This window comes from Mesoplodon mirus, assembly GCF_964341445.2.
Source record: "Mesoplodon mirus genome assembly, chromosome: 12".
NCBI lineage: Eukaryota > Metazoa > Chordata > Mammalia > Artiodactyla > Ziphiidae > Mesoplodon > Mesoplodon mirus.
Window position 1 is genome coordinate 27,277,200 of NC_138988.1, and position 15,976 is coordinate 27,293,175.

General features: G+C 39.9%; 1 protein-coding gene across 11 annotated transcripts in view; it reads left to right on the forward strand.

The window, feature by feature from the left end:
* Positions 1 to 15,976, forward strand: part of CADPS (calcium dependent secretion activator) — a 485,320-nt gene that overhangs the window by 362,410 nt on the left and 106,934 nt on the right. For 3 of the 11 annotated variants that reach the window (XM_082638325.1, XM_082638331.1, XM_082638324.1), the window contains exons 17-18: positions 1,155 to 1,223; positions 2,058 to 2,075. The exons of 3 other annotated variants lie outside the window; for them this stretch is intronic. In XM_082638325.1, the coding sequence (XP_082494451.1) occupies positions 1,155 to 1,223; positions 2,058 to 2,075 (87 nt within the window). The remainder of the gene's footprint in view (positions 1 to 1,154; positions 1,224 to 2,057; positions 2,076 to 15,976) is intronic. 5 more of the 11 variants (XM_082638330.1, XM_082638328.1, XM_082638327.1 and 2 more) reach the window with 2 other exon arrangements.

Here is a 15,976-nt window from a genome sequence, read left to right on the forward strand (position 1 = left end):
GCTATATTAGCAAATAATGATTCCAGCATTTACCTTCCCAGGACATAATGACTGGTTGTATTTGTTAAAGTCAACCAAGTACCTAGTAATTCTAGGCCAGGCCAGGGATGGGATGGGATCAAGAAACGTTCTGTTGCCACGTCTGCTGCCTCATGTGTAGGTCTTGGTCTAGCTATGACTAGTCTTTTGGTAAGATCTGCTCTCTTCTTTCAGATAAATATATCCAAAAACAAACTTTAAGATCTGTAAGTAAAAATGCATTCATTTCTGAAGTAGATCAGCTGGTCTGTAATTTCCTTTTGTGCCTCAATTCTTCTTGGTTGTGTTAATTATCTTTTGCACTGTGACTTTTAGGGCTGGGGATTCTTTGAAGAAACCAATCTTTTTTTTCCAACTCTCTTTGCAGAGAAGTACCTCATTCCACACTACCTGCTCTCTTCCGCTTCTCTCCTTCCTTGTCCGTGATTGGCTCAGCCACTTTTTGACGTTACCCCTGCAAAAGTGGCTGTGACACCAATTTCAAAGCATGCTGGGATTGTCAATTCAGACAACCCAACATCCTCTGGCTGCATGTATCAGGTTTTCTTTCATGAACATAGTCCACCATAGGCTGAGACATGGCAGCTTTAAAGATATTACTACCAGACAACTTTCTTTTACAAGGTTCTGATCCTACCCCCGGCAAAGAAATCTTGCATTTTGACATTTGAGATTCTCTGTGACCATTAACAGCTTAGTTCCCTGAGAATGTTGGAAAGAAGTTGTAGTAATATTGCTGGAGACTATGTTTATGAAGAAATACCTCAAGAGCCTTAGATACTAAAGTCTGAAATCCTTAGTATCTTGGAGCCTTCAATCAATGAAATTCTGTTTCCCTTTATTCATGATGTTTTCAGTCATTGTATTCTTGCAAATAATTCTAAAGAGACGTGTAAAATCATGGTCACAATCTCTCTCGTGACTCACGGCATGCTGAATGGTTAATCCAGTAGATCTCCAATTTTGAAGCTCCTTTTTCTTTTATCCTGTGTTTATCCCAAAATATTCTGTGGCTATTTTCCTTCGAGCTAATGTAACGTTTTCCTCTAACCTATGACCTATAACCTCTTGACCTCTGACCTAAGCCTCTTGCATGCCCAAATCCTCTTTTATAGGGAAAAAGAGAGAAATGTATGAGCATCCTGTCTTCTGCTTGGCCTCCCAAGTGATGGATTTAACCATTCGTGAGTACCTACCACCTCCTCGCCATGCTGTCTTCACTCTTTCTGTTTTCATTATTTCAAGAAAATTCAGATCCAAACCAACTCACTCTCCTTGCTTCAAGTTTTTTAGCATTGGCTTGTCTGTTGATTCTGTCTGTGAAACCCAGTGTGAGAAGTCCAGTCACTTTTATCAGCCTAACACAGGTTAGACAATTAAGCCATTTGTTTGTGATAAACTCAGATTTGTCTGTAAGTTTTTCAGTTATTCTCTGTCTGTGACCTGAATGCATTTTTACTTTGCTTGTGTGTAACCCCAATTTGTAAAGTGCTTGTCACTGGTACACAATCAAAAGGTAGCAGCTAGGTGGGGAGCGATGTGTTAGGTGTCAGATAAAGGACAGTTGGGGCAAAACCGTGCTTTCTTTTCCATGTTTAGGATGACAAACTGTTGTAGGTAGATCACACAGGGTGGTCCATTCTCTGTAAAAGTTAGATCTTATATGCCTCCTGTCTGTTCTCGCAAACTGGGAAGCTTTTTCTTGTTCTTTCTGGAGATTTGGAGTTGTCCTCGTCCTCTAAGCTCTGGCTAGAACATATGACTTAGTTGTCACTTGGAGAGTTCATGTATGTGTCACAGCTTGATTTCACATTAAACTTAATTTGACTAATTTTCTATTTGTGCAGCATTGACCCCACACTTCTGGGCGGTGGGAACTCAAGGGCAACTTTTTCTTTCCAATATCATGTATCACACATAAGTGGGGGGCATTTTGGTTCACTTGCTCATTAATCCTTGCATATGTGTTCTTGTTTCTCTCTCTCTTCTCTCCTTGTTGTGCTTTCTCTTTCAAATAGAGAATCAAAAGGACGCAGGTGAACCAATTGTATATGCATTATAAACCATCAGGACTGTTGAGTTATATTTAGTTTTTGTTTCTGTTTTTGTTTTTTAATAGCTCCTTAATGTATGTACTCCCAAAGACTGATGTGGAGTTGCAGTAATACTTAAGGAGTTAATTTGTGCTGTCTAACTACATCTCATGCCCACTAGATGTTGACCTCTATAGAGCAGAATTTCTGTAAAGGCATAAGTTTTGAAGGAACAGAACCCTGGTTTGCTGTGGAGCTTCATTTCATCTTTGGTTTCAGGATTCCAGTGATTTGGCCTCATGTGCTTTTTTAAAAAAAACAGTGACTGAAGCAAACTAATCTTCCTCTTTGTTTTTCATTTCTTTTTCCTGTTTTCTGCCCTATTGAGAAGTTTGTGTTCTTTGATGAATGTTTCTCGGCCAAGGCAGAGAGGAGTTGTGTCCGTGTTGTTCTTGTATGTATCATGTGATGAGACAGGATGCACACACAGGTGGCTAAACAGGGGCCGTTGCTAGAAGTTTCATGAGAGGAAAACCCTTAAATGTTTTCTGGCTTTGGTAATTTCCTTCTTGTTTGGTCCCCAAACTTCTGAGTATACTTTGAGGAAAGCTCGAACTTAAAACTGTAATAAATATATAGTATGGATCATGGTTTTAAGGTCTAAAGGATTCTCCAAAGATAATTATCATCTGGTTAGAATTGAATGCATTTCCAATCAGTTCAGAAAGCATTTTTGAGCACACGCCAAGCATCAGGCTAGCAATAAGTATTTGAAGACTCAAAAACCTGTGTTCAAGACATACAGGCCTTTTTCTCCCTGGAAGGAAAGGTGTTCATTTATTCATTCACTCATTCATTCGTTCATTCATTAGACAAGTGCTTAGTGGGAGACTACCATGTGCCAGGTACAGTGGTGAAAGCCAGGGACTATGTAAACAAGAGGAAACAGCTGTTACCCTTATGGAGCATATGTAAATAGGTACATAAGTGTAAATTACAAATTCAGTATGCAGCAACACCGATTGGTATAGAGTTGTATGTAAGAGGGCCTTGTCAGAAAACCATGGAAGTCTTCACAAGAATGGCAAGCTTGGACTTCATCTTGAAAGATGAAATAGAATCAGTGAAAAGGAGGTGGGATTGGAAAGTGTAGAGGCACCCTAGCTAAAGAGAGTAATATGTGCAAATACATAAAACCATAGAGTTAATAAAAATAGCTAAAGCTTATTAAGTGTGTATTACACACCAGGTACAACTCTAAGTACTTTATGTATATTCACTCATTTAATCCTCAAAACCCCTTCTGAGGTAGCTACTATTATTATTCCCATTTTAGAGACGAGCAAACTGAGATATGGAGAGGTTAAATAACACACTCCTAGAAGATTAAGTGAAGCTAGAGTCTTTTTAAGAGTAAGCAGAGCTGGGGCACCCAGGCATGTGACGGCCTGAGCGCATGATGTGGTCAGCGCCAAGGTCCTCAGGGGAAAAAAAAAGAACAGAAAGAAAAATAGTTGGGCAGGCCTTCAAGATGGTGGAGGAGTAAGACGTGGAGATCACCTTCCTCCCCACAAATACATCAAAACTACATCTACATGTGGAACAACTCCTACGAAACACCTACTGAATGCTGGCATAAGACCTCAGACTTCCCAAAAGACGCCCTCAGGTGACCTACACACAGAGGTGGGGCCAAATCCAAAGCTGGCCCCCAGGAGCTGTGCAAACAAAGAAGAGAAAGGGAAATCTCTCCCATCAGCCTCAGGAGCAGCGGATTAAATCTCCACGGTCAACTTGATGTACCCTGCATCTGTGGAATACCTGAATAGACAACAAATCATCCCAAAATTGAGACAGTGGACTTTGGGAGCAACTATAGCCTTGGGGTTTTCTTTCTGCATCTAATTTGTTTCTGGTTTTATGTTTATTTTTGTTTATTGATTTGGTTGCTCTCTTCCTTTTTTTTAAAAAATATATTTTTTTCCTTTTTCTCTTTTTGTGAGTGTGTATGTGTATGCTTCTTTGTGTGATTTTGTCTGTATAGCTTTGCATTTGGCATTTGTCCTAGGGTTCTGGCTGTCAAGTGGTTTTTTTTGTTTGTTTTGTTTTTTTTGCAGTACGCGGGCCTCTCACTGCTGTGGCCTCTCCCGTTGCGGAACACAGGCTCCAGACGCGCAGGCTCAGCGTCCATGGCCCACGGGCCTAGCCGCTCTGTGGCATGTGGGATCTTTCCGGACCAGGGCACGAACCTGTGTCCCCTGCATTGGCAGGCAGACTCTCAACCACTGCGCCACCAGGGAAGCCCATGGCTGTCCAGTTTTTCTGTTTGTTTGTTTTTTAGTATAGTTTTTAGCTCTGGTTATCATTGGTGGATTTGTTTTTTTGGTTTGGTTGCTCTCTTCTTTCTAATTACTTTTTTATTTCTTTATTTTTAATAATTTTTTTCTATTTTAATAACTTTATTTTATTTATTTATTTGTTTTCTTTCTTTCTTTTTTTCCTCCCTTTTTTTCTGAGCCATGTGGCTGACAGGGCCTTGGTGCTCTGGCCGGTGTCAGATCTGAGCCTCTGAGGTGGGAGAGCTGAGTCCAGGACACTGGTCTACCAGAGACCTCCCGGCCCCACGTAATATCAAACGGTGAGAGCTCTCCCAGAGATCTCCATCTCAATGCTAACACCCAGCTCCACTCAATGACCAGCAAGCTACAGTGCTGGACACACTATGCCAAACAACTAGCAAGACAGGAACACAACCCCACCCATTAGCAGAGAGGCTGCCTAAAATCATAATAAGGTCACAGACACCCCAAAACACACCACCAGACGCAGTCCTGCCCACTACAAAGGCAAGATCCAGCCTCATCCACCAGAACAGAGACAATAGTCCCCTCTACCAGGAAGCCTACACAACCCACTGAACCAACCTTAGCCACTGGGCACAGACACCAAAAACAACGGGAACTACGAACCTTCAGCCTGCAAAAAGGGGACCCCAAACACAGTAAGTTAAGCAAAATGAGAAGACAGAGAAATACACAGCAGATGAAGGAGCAAGGTAAAAACCCACCAGACCAAATAAATGAAGAGGAAATAGGCAGTCTACCTGAAAAAGAATTCAGACTAATTATAGTAAAGATGATCCAAAATCTGGAAATAGAATGAAGAAAATACAAGAAACATTTAACAAGGACCTAGAAGAACTAAAGAGCAAACAATGATGAACAACACAATAAATGAAATTAAAAATTCTCTAGAAGGAATCAATAACAGAATAACTGAGGCAGAAGAATGGATAAGTGACCTGGAAGATAAAATAATGGAAATAACTACTGCAGAGCAGAATAAAAAAAAAAAAAGAATGAAAAGAATTGAGGACAGTCTCAGAGACCTCTGGGACAACATTAAGTGCACTAACATTCAAATTATAGGGGTCCCAGAAGAAGAAGAGAAAAAGAAAGGGACTGAGAAAATATTTGAAGAGATTATAGTTGAAAACTTCCTTAATATGGGAAAGGAAATAGTCAAACAAGTCCAGGAAGCACAGAGAGTCCCATACAGGATAAATCCAAGGAGAAACATGCCAAGACACATATTAAACTATCAAAAATTAAATACAATTAAATTGTAGCAAGGGAAAAGCAACAACTAACATACAAGGGAATTCCCATAAGGTTAACAGCTGATCTTTCAGCAGAAACTCTGCACGCCAGAAGGGAGTGGCAGGACATATTTCAAGTGATGAAAGGGAAAAACCTACAACCAAGATTACTCTACCCAGCAAGGATCTCATTCAGATTTGATGGAGAAATTAAAACCTTTACAGACAAGCAAAAGCTAAGAGAATTCACCACCACCAAACCAGCTCTATAACAAATGCTAAAGGAACTTCTCTAGGCAGGAAACACAAGAGAAGGAAAAGACCTACAATAACAAACCCAAAACAATTAAGAAAATGGTAATAGGAACATACATATTGATAACTACCTTAAATGTAAATGAATTAAATGCTCCAACCAAAAGACATAGACTGGCTGAATGGATACAAAAACAAGACCCGTATATATGCTGTCTACAAGAGACCCACTTCAGACCTAGGGACACATACAGACTGAAAGTGGCAGGATGGAAAAAGATATTCCATGCAAACGGAAATCAAAAGAAAGCTGGAGTAGCAATTCCCATATCAGACAAAATAGACTTTAAAATAAAGACTATTACAAGAGACAAAGGACAATACATAATGATCAAGGGATCAATCCAAGAAGAAGATATAACAATTATAAATAGTTATGCACCCAACACAGGAGCACGTGAATACATAAGGCAAATGTTAACAGCCATAAAAGGGGAAATCAACAGTAACACAATCATAGTAGGGGACTTTAGCACCCCACTTTCACCAATGGACAGATCATCCAAAATAAAAATAAATAAGGAAACACAAGCTTTCAGTGATACATTAAACAGAATGGACCTAATTGATATTTATAGGACATTCCATCCAAAAACAGCAGATTACACTTTCTTCTCAAGTGCTCATGGAACGTTCTCCAGGATAGATCATATTTTGGGTCAGAAATCAAGCCTTGGTAAATTTAAGAAAATTGAAATCGTATCAAGTATCTTTTCCAACCACAACGCTATGACACTAGATATCAATTACAGGAAAAAAATCTGTAAAAAATACAAACACAAGGAGGCTAAACAATACACTACTAAATAACCAAGAGATCACTGAAGAAATCAAAGAGGAAATTTAAAAAATACCTAGAAACACATGAGAGTGAAAACATGACAACCCAAAACCTATGGGATGCAGCAAAAGCAGTTCTAAGAGGGAGGTTTATAGCAATACAATCCTACCTCAAGGAACAAGAAACACCTCAAATAAACAAGATAACCTTACACCTAAAGCAATTAGAGAAAGAAGACCAAAAGCCCCGAAGTTAGCAGAAGGAAAGAAATAAAGATCAGATCAGAAATAAATAAATAAGAAATGAAGGAAACAATAGCAAAGATCAATAAAACTACAAGCTGTTTCTTTGAGAAGATAAACAAAATTGATAAACCAGACTCATCAAGAAAAAAAGGGAGAAGACTCAAATCAATAGAATTAGAAATGAAAAAGGAGAAGTAACAACTGACACTGCAGAAATACAAAGGATCATGAGAGATTACTACAAGCAAGTCTATGCCAATAAAGTGCCAATAAAAAGGACAACCTGGAAGAAATGGACAAATTCTTATAAAAGCGCAACCTTCCGAGACTGAACCAGGAAGAAATAGAAAATATAAACAGATCAATCACAAGCACTGAAATTGAAACTGAATAAAAATCTTCCAACAAACAAAAGCCCAGGACCAGATGGCTTCACAGGTGAATTCTATGAAACATTTAGAGAAGAGCTAACACCTATCCTTCTCAAATTCTTCCAAAATATAGCAGAGGGAGGAAAACTCCCAAACTCATTCTATGAGGCCACCATCACCCTGATACCAAAACTGGACAAAGGTGCCACAATAAAAGAAAACTACAGGCCAATATCACTGATGAACATAGATGCAAAAATCCTCAACAAAATACTAGCAAAGAGAATCCAACAACACATTCAAAGGATCATACACCATGATCAAGTGGGGTTTATCCTAGGAATGCAAGGATCCTTCAATATATGCAAATCAATCAGTGTGATACACCATATTACCAAATTGAAGGAGAAAAACCATATGATCATCTCAAGATGCAGAAACAGCTTTCAACAAAATTCAATACTCATTTATGATAAAAACCCTCCAGAAAGTAGGCATAGAGGGAACTTACTTCAACATAATAAAGGCCGTATATGACAGACCCACAGCCAACATCGCTCTCAATGGTAAAAAGCTGAAACCATTTCCACTACGATCAGGAAGAAGGCAAGGTTGCCCACTCTCATCACTATTATTCAACATAGTTTTGGAAGTTTTAGCCACAGCAATCAGAGAAGAAAAAGAAATAAAAGGACTCCAAATCGGAAAAGGAGAAGTAAAGCTGGCACTGTTTGCAGATGACATGATACTATTCATAGAGAATCCTAAAGATGCTACCAGAAAACTACTAGATCTAATAAATGAATTTGGTAAAGTTGCAGGATACAAAATTAATGCCAGTAATCTCTTGCATTCCTATACACTAATGATGAAAAATCTGAAAGAGAAATTAAGGAAACACTCCCATTTACCATTGCTATAAAAATAATAAACTACCTAGGAATAAACCTACTTAAGGAGACAAAAGACCTGTATGCAGAAAACTATAAGACACTGATGAAAGAAATTAAAGATGATACAAACAGATAGAGAGATATGCCATGTTCTTGGATTGGAAGAATCAACATTGTGAAAATGACTATACTACCCAAAGAAATCTACAGATTCAGTGCAATCCCTATCCACTACCAATGACATTTTTCACAAAAGTAGAACAAAAAATTTCACAGTTTGTATGGAAACACAAAAGGCCCCAAATAGCCAAAGCAAGCTTGAGAAAGAAAAACGGAGCTGGAAGAATCAGGCTCCTGGACTTCACACTATACTACAAAGCTACTCTAATCAAGACAGTATGGTACTGGCACAAAAACAGAAACATCAATCAATGGAACAGGATAGAAATCCCAGAGATAAACCCATGCACGTATGGTCACCTTATTTTTGATAAAGGAGGCAAGAGTATACAATGGAGAAAAGACAGCCTCTTCAGTAAGTGGTGCTGGGAAAACTGGACAGCTACATGTAAAAGAATGAAGTTAGAACACTCTCTAACAACGTATACAAAAATAAACTCCAAATGGATTTAAGGCCAGACACTATAAAACTCTTAGAGGAAATCATAGGCAGAACACTCCATGACATAAATCACAGCAAAATCCTTTTTGACCCACCTCCTAGAGAAATGGAAATAAAAACAAAAATAAACAACTGGGACCTAGTGAAACTTAAAAGCTTTTGCACAGCAGAGGAAACCATAAACAAGACAAAAAGACAACCCTCAGAATGGGAGAAAATATTTGCAAATGAATCAACCAACAAAGGATTAATCTCCAAAATATACAAGCAGCTCATGCAGCTCAATATTAAAAAAATCAAACAACCCAATCCAAAAATGGGCAGAAGACCTAAATAGACATTTCTCCAAAGAAGTTATACAGATTGCCAACAAACACATGAAAGGATGCTCAACATCACTGATCATTAGAGAAATGCAAATCGAAGCTACGATGAGGTATCACCTCATACCAGTCAGAATGGCCATCATAAAAAAATCTGCAAACAGTAAATGCTGGAGAGGGTGTAGAGAAAAGGGAACCCTCTTGCACTGTTGGTGGGAATGTAAATTGGTACAGCCACTATGGAGAACAGTATGGAGGTTCCTTAAAAAACTAAAAATAGAACTGCCATACAACCCAGCAATCCCACTACTGGGCATATACCCTGAGAAATCCATAATTCAAAAACAGTCATGTACCACAATGTTCTTTGCAGCTCTATTTACAATAGCCAGGACATGGAAGCAACCTAAGTGTCCATCAACAGATGAATGGATACAGAAGATGTGGCACATATGTACAATGGAATATTAGCCATTAAAAGAAACAAAATTGAGTTATTTGTAGTGAGGTGGATGGACCTAGAGACTGTCATACAAAGTGAAGTAAGTCAGAAAGAGAAAAACAAATACCGTATGCTAACACATGAATATGGAATCTAAAAAAACAACATAATGGTTCTGAAGAACGTAGTGGCAGGACAGGAATAAAGACGCAGACGTAGAGAATGGACTTGAGGACACGGGGAGGGGGAAGGGTAAGCTGGGACAAAGTGAGAGAGTGGCATGGACTTATATATACTACCAAATGTAAAATAGATAGCTAGTGGGAAGCAGCTGCATAGCACAGGGAGATCAGCTCAGTGCTTTATGACCACCTAGAGGGGTGAGATAGGGAGGGTGAGAGGGAGACGCAAGAGGGAGGAGATACAGGGATATATGTATATGTATAGCTGATTCACTTTGTTATACAGCAGGAACTAACACACCATTATAAAGCAGTTATACTCCAATAAAGATGTTAAAAAAAAAAAAAAAAAGTCAGCAGAGGGAGCATCTGAGGCCAGATAGAGGCCACACTCTGAACTACTCCATAATTCGATGTGGCTGCACAGCAGGGTGAAATGATGGCAGGAGTGGGTGCTGAGGATGGCAACAGACGCAGGAGGCAATATCTCCAAGATCTTTACGTGCCTTCATAATACAGAGTTCAGACTGTCTCTCATGGTCCAAAGGTTTTTCACCTGGCTTTATACCAACTTTTTTTTTTTTTTTTTTTTGCGGTACGCGGGCCTCTCACTGTTGTGGCCTCTCCCGTTGCGGAGCACAGGCTCCGGATGCGCAGGCTCAGCGGCCATGGCTTACGGGCCCAGCCGCTCCGCGGCATGTGGGATCTTCCTGGACCGGGGCACGAACCTGTTTCCCCTGCATCGGCAGGTGGACTCTCAACCACTGCGCCACCAGGGAAGCCCCATACCAACTTTTGCATGCAGATTTTTCGCAAGAAAAATCCCACATGTCTCACTTCCAAAGGTGATAAAGAGCCACTGAAAGCTCTTCAAGCAAGGGGACGACAGCTTGGTGTTTTGCACTCCAGAAAAATCATACTGGCTGGCATGGAGAGAAAGGATGGAGGAGGAGGAAGAGAGTAAAACTGGACCTAAAAGTTAAGGTCAAAGCAGAGTTGGATTTGAAGCTTGATACATCCAAGGCCTCTTCTTGGCAAAGTAGATCTCAGTCATAATAGAAATCATAATCACTTCTTTCCCAATCTTTACATCTTTTTTCTTACCGTCTCCCTCCCTTTTCAATTTCCTTCGAGGGAAACAAAGCCTGAATCGCTGGATAGGCATGCAAAACTGAATGCGTACAGGTGGCCCGGCACAGCTGGAATTACATGTACAAATCGGGGTGAAATACAGACAGCTGCAGAGTCCTTCGGTCAGGCTGTGTTTTGCAAGGCTCCGGGACTCTGCAGATGGCATTTTGGTGGGCTTATGCTTTCTGTCTGGTAGCATTATTAGAAATTAAATGTTCGGTTTAATTACAGTATCTCAAGAAAAAAATGTAAAAGGCTGTTACTCTACAAGAGAAAAGCTGTGACTCCTGTAAATGAATTCTATTATTTTAAATACATTTCCATTTAAACCATCACACGTTGTGAACCCAGCAAGCTCTGAGAAAGTCTACGCTGCTATTGCTGTTTTGCCTCAGTTCTTGGCTAAATACTTGCATAATTTTCTGAGCATCAGAACAGTTCTCCTGGAACTTGAAATAAAACAATTTTTCCTTCAAATATGGCAAGGATTTGCAAAATTAGATAGATAGATAGACAGACAGACAGACAGACAGACAGTCAGTCTACCCATGGGCCCAAGCACTGTGCTAAGGACTTTACATGGTGATCTGATTCATTCTTTACCTTAGTCCCATGGAGAATGCTTCATTATTGCCCCTCTTACAAATGAGGAGGCTGAGATTTGGAAAGGATAAATGACATTTTCCAGTAGGATTTGAACACAGATCACTCTAAATTCAAACACCAATTTTTTGTTGTTGTTGTTGTTGTTTTTTGTCTCTTTCCACCATGCAGTCTTTCCAGCTAATGTGACGGGCATTTGGATAATACCCTTTCACTCAGTGGATAAATTCAAAAGTATACAACTTTTAATTCAGGAAGACAACCAAAAAACAGAGCAGTCCTTTCTGGGACCAGATAATTGCCAAAATCTTTCCCCTGCGAAGTCTTCTGAGGACAGTTGAGATTCCCTGAGATTGCCAAAGAACTGAAGATTTTTCTTTTCTTCCCAAGTGACAGAAACCTTCTAGAGCAAGCCAAATCTATCCAAAGGACTTCCAAGCAGATTCTGTAGTGTTGAGTTTCTGTATCTTTTCCCATCTCCATCAAACTTCTTATAGGTCCAAGTCCAGTAGAAGGAGAAAAAGGGGACAAGCAAGATTGTGATACTCACCACACACAGTATGGAGTCACCCACCCAAGAAACCAGTGAGGGCAAATCCATCTCAGCAAGATCCAGGCCATCCTAAAATCCTAAATCGAGGACCATCTCATGCTTCATATCTTATACACAAGGGACTAAATGTTTTTCTTTTCATCCTTCTTGTTTTAGTGATACAAAAATCAGGGTTTCCAAGCCAAAATTATTCTGTAGACTAGTATCTCATCTATACTTTATAAAAAATGAGGAGGGCAAGGAGAAACATGTTTCAAACACTCTCACCAAGGAAGATCTTGGAGGAAGAGAGGGTGTGTTAAAAATATGCTCCGAATCAATAAATATGAAACTAATGTCTCTTCTACCAGAGAAGAAAAAGACATGCTGCCAATCATAATCATGATAACAACTGTCATTTATTGAGAATTTAGTATGTGCCAAGTAGATACATGCATATCTCATTTAATTTTCACAACAATTCTATGAGATAAGTATTTTATTACCATATTTCATTGAATCTAAAAGCCATCAATTATAAGACACACTATTAATTTATGTACTCCTAAGAATAAAATAATGCTGCCAACTAAATTGTGACACGCCATCAAATGTAAGATGCTTCCAATTTCAGAAATGTTAAAAATGTGCCTCTTACACTCCATGAAATAAGAAATCACTCTGTTGTCTGTATAAATACAGAGAAATAGAAATAGATGTGAAGTAACTGGGTCCAAGGCCACATAGCTGGTTAGTTGTAGAGACAGAATTTGAACACAAGCCTAATTCCAAAGCCCACACTTTCAACTTCTATACCACGAAACACCTGTGATTATTAATGATAAAATTATATCACCACAAAGGGGTTTCGCAGTCACTGAATCCCAAAGCTTCATTTGACAGGTGGGAAAACCAAGGCTTAGAGAAAAGAAGCCAGTTTCAAAATAAGATGGGCAGTGAGTGACTCTAGTCTGGGGTCCTGCACACTATTTAGGGCCTTCACACATACCCACTCCCCTCCAGCCCCTGCCACCAGGCTGCCTTGTCTTTTAGCCAAGAGATACTGGCCCCACTCACAATTTAGTAACTGGCCTCGCTTCCAATGTGACAGCTGAAGAAGCCAGGCATCCACACACTAGAATCCTAAACATACAGCTCCAAGAAAACAGTACCCCAGGACCAGCCTGAGCACTCAGGATCTGTTATACCAAAAATTTAAATCACAATCTTGGCTCCAATGAGTTTAAGTCTCCCTTTTGTCTTCTGTCAAAGAGGTTAATAATGGTTCCTCCTCCCAAAGGATTGTTGCAAAGATTAAAACACATATTCCAAACAAAGCTCTTAACACAGTGCCTGGCATATAGTAAGCACCCATTACTATCTATCTATCTGTCTATCTATAGAGGTATAATTTTATATATGTTATTATTTGTGTATTGTTATTTAAAAGGAAACCTCCAAATCCAAATGTGCAATATAGACATATTATTTGATTTCAGAAATGGAATATAAAACAATGCTTCTCAAAATTTGAAGTTTATACAAATCTCTGGGGATCTTGTTAAGACGTAGATTCTGATTTGGCAGATCTGGTGTGGAGCCTGGAAATCTGACAAACTCTCAGGTGATGCTGAAGGTGCTGAGGCAGGGGTTGCAGTTTGGATGTCAGCAGAATAGAAGAGGCAGCTGATTTATCTCTTTATCATAAATTTCAAAATAAAACATCGCAATACAGTTCCACATATATTTGTTAAACACCCACTAAGTTCCAGGGCCTGTGCCAGGCACCAGGGGAGGGAGCAAAGAGGAAAAGCAACCGAGGTCCCTACCCTTGGGGAGCTCAAAATAAACTGGAGAACACAGGCATAAAACAAGTAATTTCATCTGGTGACTGTGCTGTAGAGGCAGATGCAAGATGCTGCAGGAATGCAACACATGGGGATTTCACCTAGGCCAGGGTCTTTGATGCATGGCAGGGAGGAGGATGTCATGGAGTTAAAGGGCTGGTTCCCCAAGAAGAACTGTCTGGGATGTCCCTGGGCCTTGTTGAAGTGCTTGCCTCTGCTCACCATCCTTCCAGATGCCCCAAGATCCTGTCCCAGAGAGCGTGTGGCCATACATGTGAACGTTTATTTGGGGGCTGGGTGGATATTGAATAGTACTATTACATCAGTATTCTTGCTAGAGCAAGTGCTCAAAAACAACAACAACAGCCACAACAACCTTAAATAGCTTAAGCAAGAAAAGGTCATTTTTGGCCTATGTAGCTAGGAAATGCCTGGAGGGATTGGGCTCAGAAATAAAGACTTTTAGTTTGTTTTGATCTCTCCAACTGTTGACAGGCTTCTTTAATGTGACTGAGGGTCATTGTAGGAGAGGTTGGGAGCAACATAGCCACAGATAGCACCAGCTTTTAATCCTAGCCAATGACTCTGGAGGAAAAAGAACTTTCTTCCCTATGAAACTATATACAATTCCAGAGAACAGTCTCATTGGCCCAGCTAGGGTCACATGTTAATCCCTGAGCCAATCACAATACCCATGGTGGTGTTGGGATGCTATGGTTGGCCTGGCTTGGCTCACATGACTGTCCCTGTAGGATTTATTGCTTGCATTCCCACTAGAGCCACATGGAGTGGAGGAGAGGCATTTCTGAGCAAGGCGACTGCACATACAAGAATAAGAGATGTCCACTACTGTGTCTATCCAGAATTAACTTTACTTTTATTAGGTGCAACATCTCAGTCTCAGGGACAAAGCCTGACTTGGGATACAAAGATACAAAATTGGAGAAAAAAAATATTATAATAGCATTATTTCTTTCTTGTGGATATAATTTATTTTAATTTAAATACAAATAATTTTATTTATCTTAAATAATTTTTTCATCACATTAAGATACCTGAAGTTGTTCTCTGGTTTGGAGGTTTAAGTTATAATGTTTACTATTCAGCAATTCAGCTTAATGCATTTGTTAAGTAACCAGGGGCTTTGGGTAAAAGATAAAAGTTGCTGTATAGTTTTTATGCATATGGCAACCACAGAGTATTTGGTTTTCCATGGAAGCACACCATTGGGCAGGATCCACTGAGGATTTCCTTCCACCAATATTTGAGGACCTGCCCTGGGCCAGGTACTGTTCTAGCCCCTAGAAATAAAGAATTCATTGGGCTTAGGGGAAGATAAACATACATATAATTGGCCATTATTAAGGGGCCATAAGTGCTCAAGTAGAGGTATCAACAGAGGACTTGAGCCTGTGTTATGAAGGCATAGCTCTTTTTGATGGGGAGAGGAGTAAAGGCTCTTAAAGGCTTTTGAGCAGGAGAATGACAGGTTCAGATATGTGCTTTATGGAGATCAGCATGGATGCTGCATGATCAATGAACTACAGGGGATGGAAGGAACTAAATGCTGGCTTGGAGTCTTTAGCAACAGTTGAGGTGGAGGTGATGAGACTTGAGTTGCATGTCTACCCCCCCACAGCAAGAGTGTGGGCACATGATCTCGTACAGTGGGAGACAAAGTCAGGAGACATGTTAGAGATAGAATGGACAGGCCGTGCCGCCCGTGTCCTTATGGGGAAGAGACAGAGATGGTTGCAATGAAAAGAATAGAGAAAACGATCCATGATTCATCCACTGGTCTTTATTACCATATAGTTTATACTGTCCTAAAGATGGAATCTTCTGAAAGGGAGTGATGAAGATACAGGGAAACAAGTGTATATGATGGCATGCCCCACTAAAGAAATTATGTTGAATTATAGCCCTGCGCTAAATGTATGGTCCGTGGAGCCATCAGTTTAGGGAGGCAGGGTACTCTGGAAAGCGTGTTGTGGCTATCTGCTTAGCATTCTTTTCCTA